Source organism: Perissodus microlepis, chromosome 22 (genome assembly GCF_051167445.1).
Source record: "Perissodus microlepis isolate ML-2025 ecotype Zambia chromosome 22, ASM5116744v1, whole genome shotgun sequence".
Taxonomy (NCBI): Eukaryota; Metazoa; Chordata; class Actinopteri; order Cichliformes; family Cichlidae; genus Perissodus; species Perissodus microlepis.
The window spans coordinates 1,024,868-1,040,185 of NC_140481.1; the positions used below are offsets into that span (position 1 = coordinate 1,024,868).

The window sequence follows — 15,318 nt, forward strand, 5'->3', positions numbered from 1 at the left end:
GGGCAAGATATTGACCCCAAGTTGCTCTCGGTTGCATCCATTGATGTATGAATGTAGATAGAAAGCGCTTGTATGGGTGAACGAGGCACTCTGAGGTAGAGTATATAAGAACCAGTCCAAATGTGCTCTGTGGGACTGGACTGACATGCAGGTAGAACAGAAATTCTTCAGCGCTTCTGGAAATTTGTGGTGGAGACGCTGTGATCCAAGTTCTCCAGTGTGGTGCTGAGAGCTCCACTCTCCAGAAGCATTAATCACAAGCCCGCTGTCCCCCGACTGATTACCTCCCATCAATCTCAGTTTGCCGAGCCCTCGAACAGGAGAAAGCCTTCACGAAGATCTGATTAAAAATGTAACTGACTCATAATAGGAGCGCACGACCGGTCTCTGAGTCGATGCTCTGTGACAGAACAAAGGCGAGAGCACAACTTATCTGCTCATCTCCAAATGTACGTTCATGTGATTATGCAGAGATCCAGGTCTGATCCCACTGAGGAGACCTGCTGCAACTGGGAGGTCTGGAAGAGAACCAGTGGAGGTTTGTCGGCGTGCGTGCATCTGTGTGTGGTACTGCAGACAGGAGGGGGAGTGACTTTGAGAGTGTCTGAGAGGCACATCCTGCCTGCAATTAAGGTGGAATCAGAGAGAGATCTGTGCTGCCTTGATAATGAGCCTCATCTGAATTATTAACTAGAGCTGTACCCCCTGGACCTGGACTCCCATCAGCCCCAGCCACACCACAACAACAGCAGATGCACACATGTACACACACAGAATCTTCAGATCCATACAAACCTCTATTAAATCCATTTCGGCATGTGCAGGAACTCCAAACTAATCCCATTTGCAAAGAAAATAAGGGCAACACATTACTTGGAGTGGTCCTCGTAAGGCATTATGAGGCATCAAAAGCTCTTATAAACTGAGTGCATAATGATTTATTAAAATTGATGCATAGTATAATGAGTACAATATGCAGAAAGTTGGGGTGAATACTTTATGAGGCAACTCTCTCATTAATCACATTAAAATTTAGTTCAATTTCAGATGCATGATTACATTAGAACGTTTTCTCTGTGATTCCAGTGGGATCGTAATCAGTTTGATGCTGCTGTGAACTGATGGACTGACTGCACACTAGCACCCTGTATTATGTTTCGCTATGATGGTAAACCTAAAACTGGTTTTAGTTTTTAACGTCATTATGGGATAATTCACCGACTGGCTGGAAATTTCCTGCCGTTTTCATACAGCTGTGGGTGTTTTAGTGTCTTAATACAGAGCTCTTCATGTCACATTTCAAAAAAGAAAAATGTCATTTTGTAATAAACGGAGGAACATTGGTCGCAGTGCATATACACAGATCTGTGAATAGATCACACATCAGCGGTTTGCCAACATTTTCTTACCTTAATTGGTTTGTATGAAAATTAGAAATTCCAAACATTTGAAGTCCTGATGACCAAATGAAGCCCTGGCTGAAAATTGAAATACATCTTTAATATGAATATTACTACTACTAATTATACTTATTATTGCTTTTTGCTGATTGTTTACAGCTGTCTAAGCATCGTGAGACATGTGTCTGGAATCAGAACCGTAAAACAATTTAAAAACCAAAATGATTAAATAACATGTAAAAATATAAAAACAAATATTATATTTAATACTAAATATATTCCAGTATTTCTTGTGTTATCTTGAATTATTTGATCTTTTATTAAAAATCCTGCGTGTTGTCTCCACTGTCCCACAGATGCTGGAGGATGAGGACGGTTTCTTTGTTTTCTTCTTTTCTTGTAGTCTCTTTGTCATTTTTCATACTGTGATTCAGATTTTTTTTTTCCTTGAGCCATGGTGATTTTTTATTTTTTTATTTAAAATGATCAATCAAATATTTTGGAAAGTGGCCCCTCTCCTGGTTTCCTCCGTAGACCTCCAACACTGTTATTTAAGTTTCTCCAGTGTGATATTTTCAGTGTTTTTGCTTTAGTGGTGTAGCCTTCTCTCTTAAATTATCATCAACCGCAAAAGAACAAAATTATTCAGCATCTGATAAATCTGACAGTGATTCTGCGTGGGAACTATTTTTTTCCCCACACATGTGTTAGTAAATCAGCCACATTGTCTAGATGTTTGCAAGAAAATGTCACAAACTGATCCAGCTCCAGATCTCCTTCTGTATCTGAACATTTGATTCGTGCAGGAGGAGTAACATTTAAAGAGTAACATTTAAAGAGTAACTGTTAAAGAGTAACATTTAAAGAGTAACAGTTAAAGAGTAACATTTAAAGAGTAACATTTAAAGAGTAACTGTTAAAGAGTAACATTTAAAGAGTAACAGTTAAAGAGTAACAGTTAAAGAGTAACATTTAAAGAGTAACAGTTAAAGAGTAACATTTAAAGAGTAACAGTTAAAGAGTAACATTTAAAGAGTAACATTTAAAGAGTAACAGTTAAAGAGTAACATTTAAAGAGTAACTGTTAAAGAGTAACAGTTAAAGAGTAACATTTAAAGAGGAACAGTTAAAGAGTAACATTTAAAGAGTAACAGTTAAAGAGTAACATTTAAAGAGTAACAGTTAAAGAGTAACATTTAAAGAGTAACATTTAAAGAGTAACAGTTAAAGAGTAACATTTAAAGAGTAACTGTTAAAGAGTAACATTTAAAGAGTAACTGTTAAAGAGTAACAGTTAACAGTTAAACACTTTCCTGTTCTTAATTTTCCTCTGATTTTCCTGCCACCCAGGCAGCCATTGCTCTGCTATTGAAAAACCAGTGCTTTATTTTCCAAGCACCCATTGGGTCATCAAGCCAGACGGCTGCTGTCCTTATGATAATACATAGACATTAATGGCTGTCTGGAGTGCTAGACATTATAAATGTGAAGATGAATGATCTTCACTGGACTCACTTTCCTTAGTAACACTCAGGGTACATTTACATCTATTTAAATGAAGATGTGTTAATGAACAGATATAACTTTTTTATTGACTCAAGTCACCATCATCATTATTATTGTTATTTTATGTTTTTTAATTATGGGATGACCTGAAATGTCTGTCCTGCATTAACTGTGTCATCAAGACTTGATAACAAGTGGAACAAATGGCTTTACAAAGCTAAACCTTACTGCTATCATGCAAGAGAAGCTTTGCATGAGGCACATGTGTAAGTTATATGAATGAGTCTCATATCATTAAACCAACGGAAACCAGCAGGAAGGTGAAAAAGGTCAGAACAATCGTAACAACACGTGAACTGAAAACAATGGCTGCCTACAGCAGCAGATGATGATATATAACCACATTTCAAAAATGCAGCAGCATTGATGAAAGTAGCTAAAGTGAGTAAAATCTCTTGGGGAAATCTTCTAAGGTATTGTTAGTAACGCCCCGACTTTACACGCTGCTGTTATCGGACTGTTGTCTGGCGAGGCCTCTGCTCATCATCTGAGCCAGAAACTGGAACATTTTGAAGGTCTGGTAGACAACACAGGGAATGTGTACTGGGTCGGCATTTTACGACACCACCAGGCACGATTCCCAAGATCCGCCTGCCTCGCTGACTGTTCTGTGTCTGGACTCTGTTTTCTCTCTGGAATTTCTGTCTGAAGACAGTTCCTTAACAATTTATTCCAGCTGATTGAAGTGTGAGGGCTGAGAGCAAAAATATTATGTGCTATTCCAACCACTATGACTCATTTAGGCAGTGAACACCCCGCCTCCACTGCTGGTGCATCCCTTGTTTACATCCCAGTCCTTCTCCAGATTGAAGCGATATCTACTCAAATGCCTTTTGTAGAAACTGACAAGGCAACTGATCCCTTTGGACCAAAATCAGCCTCCTTCCCATTCAGGCCCTCACCAGCTCTTCCCAACTGTTTTCTCTCCATTCACAAGACTGATCAGATGAGTTTACCACAGTCTCAGAGACTCAACCACCAACCCCCCTCGCCTTCCAAATTCCTTTTCTCGTTCCACGCCCCCAGTTAACCCAGCCCCAGGCCTGCCAACTCCAGAGCTGCCTCTCCTTCTGCTGTGCCTTTGTGATAATAACAATAACTGTGTAGTGGTGCAGAGGGCTTTCTGTTGAGCTAGCGCCAGGCCGGCTGGCACGGGGAACCCTCTAAGCTTGTTTCACCATCTCCAACCAATTCCCCTCTGTCTGGGCTGGCACTGGAGCATCACAGGCATTAAGGCTGCTATCAATGTGCTCAGCAGCAGGGGCCATCAGCACCACTCACGCACTCGCTCTATCTCTTCTCTTTCCACCTCTCTCTTCCTCTCCCACTCAATATGGAATCCAGTTCAAAAAAGGCTTTATTGGCAAGACAAATAATACCTTGTTCTTCTCTCTTTTCTGCTTTCTCTTTCTCATCTCATCACCTTGTTGTCCTTCTCTATCACCCACAAGTGGATTCTCACCAGAACACGGTGACGTTCCTCAGCCCGGGCAGTAATACAGCAAGTGCTTTATGATCCAGATTAGCGATAAAGATTCACTTTTGCTCTCTGTAATCAGGGACACAGAAGATAAGCTAATCTAAAGTCAGTTTGACTGTTTTAATGTGGACATCATTTTGGATTAAAACTGATTTCCAGCAGGTGAAAATGCAGCCCAGAGGAAAGATTCGATTAATTTGTTTTCTTTTCTTGTCTGCAGGAGTTAAAACATCATTATCAATACTTTTGTTGTGAGTTCTCTCATAAGTCACCGTGTTAAAGTTTTTCAGTTTAATCTGTGTTACTGGAAGGTCACTCGAATAAGCTGTAAAATTCCTCCTTGCCTAATGATCCTCGTGTCTACGTGCTTTCAGACAGGATGCTGCATATGGAGGGATGACACGATCGTGAGCTACTTTATTAGTTACACCTGTACAGTCTAAAGCATTGCCTCATTTTATCAAACACTGTGTTGATTTTACTGAAAAGATTTTGCTTTGGTGTTGACGGCATGGGCTGGAATTTGTTCTTTAAAAAATATATTCTGTTCATATGTAAATAAAAAGAGCCAAACGATACGACTCCACCTTTACAATTGTCCCCAGTGACAAAAATCTAAGATACGTATATCTTCATATTCACTAGCTGGGCCCACGTCCTCATTTTAGGTTTGACAGCGTTTTAGTAGGTAAAGGTGAAGCTTGGACATGAATTGAGCTGCGGTTTGGGGAAGGCCTCGAAGGGGACTGGTGACGGCTGCCGGGCTGGCAGATCCCCGTGTACTAAATAGAAGAGAAGAAGTTAAAGAATTGAAAACAAGGAGAGGGGGAGGGGCACGTAAACGAGAATGAACAGCTTGCAGAACTGGGGGAGCGTATATAGATGAGACCCGGAAGGAGCATGTTTGGAGGCGTGGCCCTGCTCCTGAAATTCCCATACATTATCTCCAATTTTCATCAAAGACTGAAAGATACGAGCTGAGGAGCTTAAACTGAAACAGAATCCAAATTGTGCTGTAATATATATGTAATATATATGTAATATATATGTAATATTTACATATTAGTTACTGTCCTCGGCATCGTACTGTTTTACCCGACCATAACACTGGAAACACAACCCTGTGCTCAATCACACTGGTATAGTAAACAAACCTGATGCTTCCCCTACATCACGTCAGGTGTTTAGCAGAGCTACTCCAAATTCAGAAGACCTGGAGCTTGTTCTAACATGAAAAGCATAAATATAACTGCATTCCATTTCGAATAACTAGTCCTAGTTATTCTGTGCAACCTGCTTGGCTTTAGTGAAACTTTGTGAGGATTTTTAAAAATGTGTCTCATCAGGTTCAGATCAGTTCTAAACACGTATTTGATCTGCGTTCATGTGTAGATTGCTGGGAAAATATGCCTCCCCTAAACTGAGTTCACTAATGAAACTCTACAGTTGTTCTGGTGCTGAATATACCAACGGAAAGAAACACTATAGTCTCTCATGACCAGTCTCTCATGAGAGACAGAAAACAAAAATGAATACATATTAAATTGCTGCTTGTCTTGTGTTCATGTCATTTTATCGCAGTCTGATTACCACAGGCATACACCCACAATGAACCTCTAACATGCTTCTTCGTAAAGCCTTCAGGTGGAGTCAGATCGTTGCTGCCTACCTGCCTGCCTGCTGCCCAATCTGTGTGCAGTACAGCCTGCAGACAGGCCACAGCTCAGCACATCCATTCCCACGCAGAGCCACTTGTGAAATGAACATAACAGTGTGTGTGTGTGTGTGTGTGTGTGTGTGTGTGTGTGTGTGTGTGTGTGTGTGTGAGAGACAGAGAGAACGCACCCCCCCCCCTCCCCCGTCACCACCAGCAGCACCGAAACCACCCACAGAACTGAACTCACTTCATACAGCCAAACACAGCCTCCCACCTCAGAGCCAATAACAAACATGGCTGAAACACTTGACCACAATTACTGAGCCACAGTCAGAGAAATCCATACATAGTCAGCAGTGCAACCCTGCTGCCACACACACACTGCCTGTGTGTGTGTGTGTGTGTGTGTGTGTGTGTGTGTGTGTGTGTGTGTGTGTGTGTGTGTGTGTGTGTGTGTGTGTGTGTGTGTGTGTGACAACAATCAAAGAAATCCACATACGTATCATTGGAGACAAGCAGTGTGTGAAAGCATCTGATTGGCTGCTGTGGCCTTAGCACTTCACACTTAAACGAGTGAGTGACACCTCAACAGTGTTTGTCTGAAGGGTGCACGGGAAGCTGCTGGCCTAGATATGGAGACACAGCCCAGTGGCAGGGCTGAGCAGCAGCTCTCAGACGCGATTACACAACAGCTCTTAAAGACTTCTTTTAGCAGCAAGACTTTGATTGGATCTTATTTCCTTCCCACTCGTCCCATTCATCCAGCCAGTCATACACTCCCAAGCCCCAACCCCTCAGTGTGAGGGTGTACACATATTCTACTGAAATGTCAGTGCCTGCGTACGTTTTTATGTATTATATACCTATAAACACACTGCGTTATAAATTTCATTGAAGCAGTGTGCACGTCTCTCTCTTACTCTCTTTTGTTGATGAGACTTATTGTGATTGAATCAAGTTGTTGTTTTCACGCAGGACTTGGAGTCCGTCTCTGCACCAATCACCTATCTTGCCACACCGGCCAATCAAAACCTCCAAACAAAGCTTCAGTGGAGGTCACGCTGAGCATCTCCCGGTCAGCAACAAAAACAAGACCCAGGGAATTAAACCCTGTCATATCCAGTCTTGTTTATCATTGGTTTATGTTTCTTTGTTGTTGTTCTTTCACATTTTTACGTGGATTAATCTGCAACTCGGTTATGTTCAGTTTTCAGCTGGTATAGAGTTGAAGCTTGAAGGAAAAAGTTAGACAAATAAGAAGAAAGACGCTCACAAAAACATTGTAAGAATAGGATAAAATGTCACACACAGATTAATCCCACTATGACCCTGTTTCCTCTTCTTCTGCATGCCTGATACAGTATCCTCTGGGTGACCCACTAAAGCAAAAACACCATGGCAACAAACCGCTGCTTTAAAAAGCATCCAAATTTCTCCTCCACCGGTTACAAACAAGACTGTCAATTGACTGTTATGGGGATAATTTTTTCAGTTGTATATTATTAATGCAGCTCTGAGGGGGCTTTAAAGTTTATAAAGAAATCATTCTGATGATGTCATAGTGATGTCATCAGAATTTTGTAACCGTAAAGTCAGCGTGTTCACAGTAGAGAGTTTTCAGTTAGAGCCTTAACGATGAAGTCTGTACGTCTCATCCTCTGTAGCTTTAATTATGAACTCTTTGATTTAAAAAATAAACTTACGCTCTCTCTTGCTCTCTCTATCTATATCTGTATATCTACTGTGAGTCCCCACTCTTTCTGTGGAGACTGTCATCATGTTTAATAAATACATTGTGTGTTTTCACGGCGCCTGTTAACCTGAGTCAAGATGGGAGAACCTGAGGCCTCGTCCGTGTTCTGTTACATTTAACAGTGTGTTTCACTTTTTAAAACGCTCATTAATTGCAGCACTGACCCTTGCATCCCACTGAGCAAATCAGGTCTCTAATGATGCAAATGTTCTTGTTATTTACGATAAAATGCAGTTCCGTTACTTTTGTGTTTAATGTAACTTGAAGCCCACTTTGATGGTTTATTGACAGTCTCCTGTTGGTTTGTAAACGAGAACGTTGTCAAACAGTAGCTACGAAGGAAAAACCCACATGTGAGGCGTGGAAACAAAAGACTAGTAATCCTAACACAGAATAGGTGATAACCTTAAGTAGATTACAGCTAGCAGTCTATGAGGTTACCCTGGTATTAATTTGAATGATAATCTGTAGTTACATCTGTTTGCTGTGACACCCACTGTCATCATCTCTTGTTATTACCCTTTAAGCCTCTCTCCTTGTGCCATGCTTTCCCACAGCCTGTGCGTAACTCGGCGTGCGCGCAATGGATAGTAGGGGGCGGCTCCAAAGGGTTTATCCCCGTCACGCAACCGACGGCATAGGTGACAGAAATCGGACAGGAGGCTCACTATGTCCCCGATGTGACCGTGGGGAAATACAAGCTTACGAGCGCAAATGCGTCACGGCTCGCCTACCCAGGAGGAACCGTGAAGAGGGGAGTTTGGGCTCCGTGTGGCTTCTCCTGTTTGCACACGCTGGAATTCCTGAATGCAATGAACCCAGTGAACCCTTATCCAGCCACGCTCATTGCCCCTGCTCACACACTGTACTGTGGAGTGACACGAGGACACGCCACTGACATAAATTGCTGGAACCAAGGGTCAATTATGTGGCTTTGAGATATGCAGGAAAGGGGGTGTGCTGCAGACACAGCTTGAGGCTAAACATAGTGTAGGCTAGTATTGCACTCAAACCTTTGCTGTGTGGTGTCAGAACATTCTTTCATGTGGCCTACCTTCCACCCGGCTGAACTGTTGCTGTCGCCTTTATCCTTAAAATAAGGAACAAAGCGAACCATCCAGTCGTATATCTGGGACAGGGTGAGCCTCTTCTCCGGGGTGCTCTCGATGGCACGGGTGATGAGATCTGCATACGACAGGTTTCCCCACGCGTTCCGTCGGGAGGACTTGGCTTTGCGTAGCTGGCCGGCCACGTCGAGGGCAGCCCCGGACATGCAGGCGGGAGCGGCCGCGACCGGAGCCGGGGCGCCGGCCGGATGCTTGATCTCGGCCGGCGCGCCGCCTTTCCTCTCGCCCCGGCACGCCGGCACGTTGTACTGCTCCACTTTGACTGCCGCCAGGGCCAGACCTCGGCTCGCCTCCTCTCCCCCGGGGAAGTCTTCCGGACACGGCAGCGGCCAGGTGCACGACGGCGGCCGAGCGTGAGGCTCAAATTCCGAATCGATGTCAACCTGATGCACATCCACGCCGCTGTTCTCCATCATCATCAGCATGATCTCCCGCTGAATAGATGTCAAAACCGGGCAAGGTCACAGTAACAAAACGCGTGTCAGTGTTGACGTGACAGTGAGTGAAAATGCCCAAACTGTCCAAACGGGGGTGAAAAGATGTATTTGTACAGTTTCACACACAGGGATTATCAGCAGCTGTGTGGCATATTATCATTCTCCTCAGCGCAACAATGTGGCATCACATCAGGACAGATGAAGGTGTATCCAAGGCATCAAAAGCAGTATCAGTCTCTCTTCCATGTTAATTGCACAACACTGGCTGTGTGGCTGCATGCACAACCGAGTGACGGTCAAACATCCAGTAAAAAAGCCAGACACACTTGGAGAATGTCTCTGTTCGCGCTCCGGCTGCAGCAACAGTTGATCCTTGACAGACGAGGTCCAGAATTTTTATCAAACTCCCCCCAAATTAATTGACTTCAGATTTTTCTCCAGGCTCTGATCCCAGCTCTGCTGGCGCGTTTTGGCAGATTGGCCAGTGAAACAGAGCCTATTTACTCCTTTAGAAATCAAAACAGGCTCTCATGAATCATTCATGTGAAGCCGTAAATTTCCAGATGAGAGAAAAAAAGAAGCCTCTCGTGGGTTTGTTTGGGAGCATCCTCTGCCTCCTCTCCGCGCAACCTGACTCGGTGTGGTAGAGATTTCTACCTTTGTCTTCAGCTTTCCGTGCACATGTCACATGGGTACCGTCTCTCTGTCTGTTGCTCTGCCTTTATTCTACAAGTCTGTGTGTCTCTGAAGGCTCCAAGCCACTCAACTGTAGCCTGGAATAAAGTGGAATAAGTGCTGCTTCCATATAATTGGACGCCGCCTGGATCAAGTCACTCCCTCTAGAACAGGTTTCCAGAGAGGGAGGAGTGTGTGTGTGTGTGTGTGTGTGTGTGTGTGTGTGTGTGTGTGTGTGTGTGTGTGTGTGTGTGTGCGTGTGTGGTGAAATTCCCGACAATACTCCAAAAGCAACCCTTTCTATACAGCAGACAAATTCATTTATAGACTTGTATTTTAAAATAGTCACATTTTTTCTAATTAAAGAAACAATTGAACTGACGGACTTTTTTCTAATCCCACTACAAAGTCCGTCCATCAGAACAAGCCTGTCTAGAAACTTCTGCCAGGTTAATGTTTGAAAGTCTGACTGCCTCTTATTAGGAAAGCAAAACTAATAATTTACCACGAGAACACAAACTAGAACTGAAATCATACGTATAATTAATATTTTCTCCCATTTGTTTTGCATTATTATTTTTGTAGTTTCATTCAGTGAAGTATCTGAATGAAACCTCCATCCAAAGGATGCATTTCTGGGTGTAAATGTTATGAACTGGTCCAGTTTAAACACGGTCTGAACTGAAGATAAAATACTGCGTTCGCCTTGTAAAACGCAGCTGATGTTCATCTTTTCCTGACAAAAACACACAACCCTGATATTGTTTTGCATTTTTTAAGAACGATCGTGGCCATCTTGTTATTGTGTGATTAGTGTTGATTGGTTATAGTTAAAAGATTGTTATCAGTCTGCTTGTTAATAGAATAATAGAACATAATGCAGAAAAAGATTAAACACCAAGGTTTGTGTTCGGTAATTAAATCCCTGCAGTAATTATAAGAGCAGCAAAGGTTGTGTAGTATGTGCGTGTCATTACGCTAACGTGTCTGCTTGCCTTCTTTATTTGCATATTTTCCTCCCATCGTAGCTCCTCCCAGTGTGAACGTAAGAAAAGACGCATCTGTCCCAGTATCTCAGTCTGGGACTTTTGGCTTTGCCGTGGCGTCAGTTTGCACAGGTCACAGAGGGGCTGTGGGAATACAGCCTACAGACATGTACACGCAGCCAGTCCTCAAAAAGTCAAAGCATCTGCCCAGTAGCAATACTGACACTAAGTGCAGGTATTTGAAAAAGTCATGGCTGGGGGCGGAGTTAATTTGAACAGATAGTGGAGATCACCACAGCGAGGAAGAAGCAGATGAAACATAAAATATCAGAAAACAACAGCACACAGTGGCTGCACTTGTTTTCAAGTCACTACAAAGACTTTATTTATTCAGTCTTCTCCACGGCAGCGGCTGAGACCAACCACAGACGGCATCACGGTGATGTAGATATTTTGCTGTCATCTTGAAGCTTGAGATCAGGAGGGTTTGAGACCAGAATATGATGAGCGACAGAGGAGCCCACCCACTCCCAGAGGTCCTGGCAGAGGGTCTTTCTGGATCCGGAGCTGGCTTTAGGTTTCAGACCCGGAAACTTTCATGCCGTCTATACGACCAACGTTAGCACCAACATAAACAAGCATGTTACTCTTGGTCTGTCTATTTATTTTTGGCACTGCAAGTGCCTGTACACAAAAAAACCCTGACTACTGCTCTGTGGGATGCTGGGACACTTTGCATTTTAATTTCATTGTATCTTCTACTGCGTTACATTTATCACATACAACAGTGCAAGAATCTTAAGATGTAACTGTGAGCGGTTATTTTATTATCTGTTAACCTCAAACACACAGTGTGAGAGCTGTTCTGATTCACTGTGTGAGGATCATCACCTGCATTTCCTCACAGTGTGCTGTGCTCCTCATCTCCTTCAATGAAAGGTGGAATCTGAAGATCTTTCATTGTGGCAAAGGCGACACAATTTCTATCCCGAGAGGATTAAAATAAAGAAAAGCACTGAGTCTCCCAATCGGCCTCCAGAAACAAATCTGGATATCATCCTGCAGACGAACCCTCATCAAAACAGACTGATATCAGCCTTGTATAAAATACTAGATGCTTTGGTCCCCAAATCCATTTCTCATATTAAGCTGAGATGGGAGGAAGAGCTACAGACAACCCTGCCAGAACAACAGTGGGATTCTGCTTTGAAATTGATTCACTCGTCCTCAATTTGTGCTTGTCATGCTTTGATTCAGTGCAAGGTGGTCTATAAAGTACACTATACAAACGCAAAATTATCTCAAATCGATCCAACCATTAGTGATGCCTGTAGCAGATGCGGACTATCGCCTGCCAACCATGTCCACATGTTTTGGTCTTGTTCGAAACTGAGTGCATTTTGGAGGGATATATTCGACACACTTAGCCAGGCATATGGCCAGACTGTCCCTCCTAACCCCCTCTCCGCAATTTTTGGCATTCCTCCCGACTTGAACTTATCTGGCCCCCTCAAACAGGCCCTAGCCTTTACCACTTTACTGGCCCGGAGGCTTATTCTGTTGAAGTGGAAGCTTCCCCACCCCCCAACTTATGATCATTGGGTGAGAGATGTGCTCTTTAACTTAAAGTTGGAAAAACTTAGATTCTCTCTAAAAGGTTCTATTAGGGAATTTAACAAAATCTGGAAATCATTTCTCTTGCTGGTGGACACCATTACTTTACTTCCTGAGTCTGAAGTGAACTGAGCGAAGCTACATTATGATGTTTTTTGTTTTTTTGTTTTTTTTTAATCTTATTTATACCTTATCTATTTGTTTTTCCTTTTGTTTTGTTTGGTCCTTACTCTGCTTTTGTTTTCTCTGTTTTTGCCTTGTTTGTTTTTGTTTGTTTGCGGGGCGGGGGGGTTGTGGTTGTTTTTTGGGGGTTATGCTTGTTATGTGTATGGGTCCTGAGATGTTGTGGGTTTTTTTGGGTTTTTTTGTGTGTGTGGGCAGAGACTGGTTCTCTGCGGTGTCTTGTCTAGTGTGGACCTGGTAGGGGGAGAATTCGGGTTGGGGGGTTGGAGGGTATAATGGACATACCACTGTTCTGAAATCAAGATTGACTTTACTGTTGCTAACTTTGTATGTCATTGTTGAAATCAATAAAACAAAGTTGGAACATTTACTTAAAAAAAAAGAAAGAAAAAAAAAGAAAAGCACTGAGTGTAGTTTTACTGTAAAGCAAGGTCGAGGTGGGTGAAACACTGGATTTTAACACAGGAGAGCGCTGTGCATGTGAGTGACTGAGCAGAAGAAGAACTAAGGAACGGTTTCATCACAGCCACCCTCCTCCTCATATATCCGTCTAAAAGTAGACGGAAAATCCAATGAGAGAGTCGACAGAGGAGCAAATTCTTCTTGTTGACAAAGTCCAGATGATCACAGTGTTGTAATTTAGGCTTGTGAGGGCCAAAGGAGGACGCTTCCAAGTCTCCTCGATGTGTTTCTCACACACTGCTGTCTCTGGGTGGCTCTGAGTCCATAAAGCTCGCCCCATCAATGGCCGCTCTGTGTCTCGTAAGCTCCTTTGGAAACCCCCAACGCTGATAGAGGCTGCCACTCTCTGTCAGCCGGTTGTCAGTGACAACCATAAACCTCAAATGCACATAAATGGAATGCTTTCACGAGAACTAAATGGACCTATCAACAGAAAGAGAGCCAGCAATCAGCGTTTGTGTGTGAGAGAGTAAAGGAAAAATGAGAGCGAGCGAGATGCTGTAAATGGGAACAAAGAGAAAATTCAAAACACATGGCTCTGCGGTTTTCCGAGGAGATTTTTATGTGCCACAGAGAAGTTGTAACAGGAATGCGGTGTGACTCCTATCACATGGAATGAAAACACTGAAGCGGTGCCAGCAGGGTGGATATAGTGTGGTCTGCTGTGGCTTATGGCAAAGTCCTCGTCATCACGACTAGGTGATGTACTGCCGCAGCGTAAACACGAGAAACATGAGTCACATGGCCGGACGCAACGTGAAGGCAGACAGGGGAGTGGATTTGTTGAAGACGCTGTGGCAGCTTGTGGGAAACACGAAGAGACTATAAGTAGAGGGTAAACACTCAGCTCGTCCAACAAACACATTTTATGTCATTGTTTCGTTTCAGCTGTTATTTGTCAGATTAACCGATTGTACACGGTGGATTCATTTTTATCCATTATCCTTCTGTTTTCTCACCATCTAATATTCATGATATGCATATTGACTGTGTGTGTCACTTCCCTCACACTGCCCATTCTTATTGATCTCAAAGTCCACTGATCCCCAAACGAATGAAAGGCAAACGACCTACCAAACCAAACGTTTGGATGGCAGACGTCGCTCTCATTTAAAGCAACGCTCCAACACAGTCAGCGATGAGGTGTGCTCTCTCCCAGGGTGTCAGGTGCTGCTGTGCTGTCTCAGTGAAAATGTGCATGATAAGGCCGTGCTGGTGTTGAAGTCCAGGAGACGGAGATCCTGTTGATTTTCACATATTTGTTGGATGGCTGTACAGAAAGAGTGATGTATGACACTCAGGAAACGAGCATCATTTGGATAAAAGTTCATGTTGGCTTCTTTAAAATGACGCTGAAGATTATCTGGTGCATTAAAACGTTGTGCTCCACGTGGGCGCTGAGCCCAGTCAGAACGGAGCTTTATGCTTTACCTACCACAGACACCAGCATGTATCCAAATCCCAGTTCAAACACACCAGTTTTGTGTTTTTCAGCAGGAAAATGTCCAAACTTGTTTCTTCAGATGTTTTAAAAGAAACATCTTTTTGTTGCCAAAGTAACGACAGACTATGAACAGGTGTGACTTTTTATAAAATGCTCTTTGGAGTTGGAAAGGTTGAGTGAACAAAGATCAGAATTCAGGATTTTTCATCGTGACATTTAATCAGCTCAGTTTGTAAAAAGCTTGTTGCTCATTTTTTTATGACTTAGGTTTAAGTTTTAAAGTTAAGCAAACCTAAAACGTGCACTGGCACTGGCACTTTTACCTTCACTAGCTGACAGTAAAACCATACTCATGTTACACTATACTCACTCTATATGTATATATATGTAGAGTCGACCTTACACTATAAAGCGCCCTGAGGCGACTGTTGTTGTGATTTGGCGCCGTATAAATAAAATGAAATGATCGTGTAATTCTTTTTGTTCTCTTGAACATTTTAAACCAAACTAGCTTCTCTTTTTACAAACTGATGG

The 15,318-nt window shown here is 42.9% G+C and overlaps 1 protein-coding gene across 1 annotated transcript in view; it reads right to left on the reverse strand.

Annotated features, from left to right (window-relative positions):
- foxo6b (forkhead box O6 b) overlaps positions 1 to 10,219 on the reverse strand; it is a 43,763-nt gene extending 33,544 nt beyond the window's left edge. Inside the window, exon 1 of the mRNA XM_084919117.1 lies at positions 8,911 to 10,219. Within this exon, the coding sequence (XP_084775243.1) occupies positions 8,911 to 9,408 (498 nt within the window). The 5' untranslated portion in view covers positions 9,409 to 10,219. The remainder of the gene's footprint in view (positions 1 to 8,910) is intronic.
- Between the last annotated feature and the right edge of the window lie 5,099 nt (positions 10,220 to 15,318).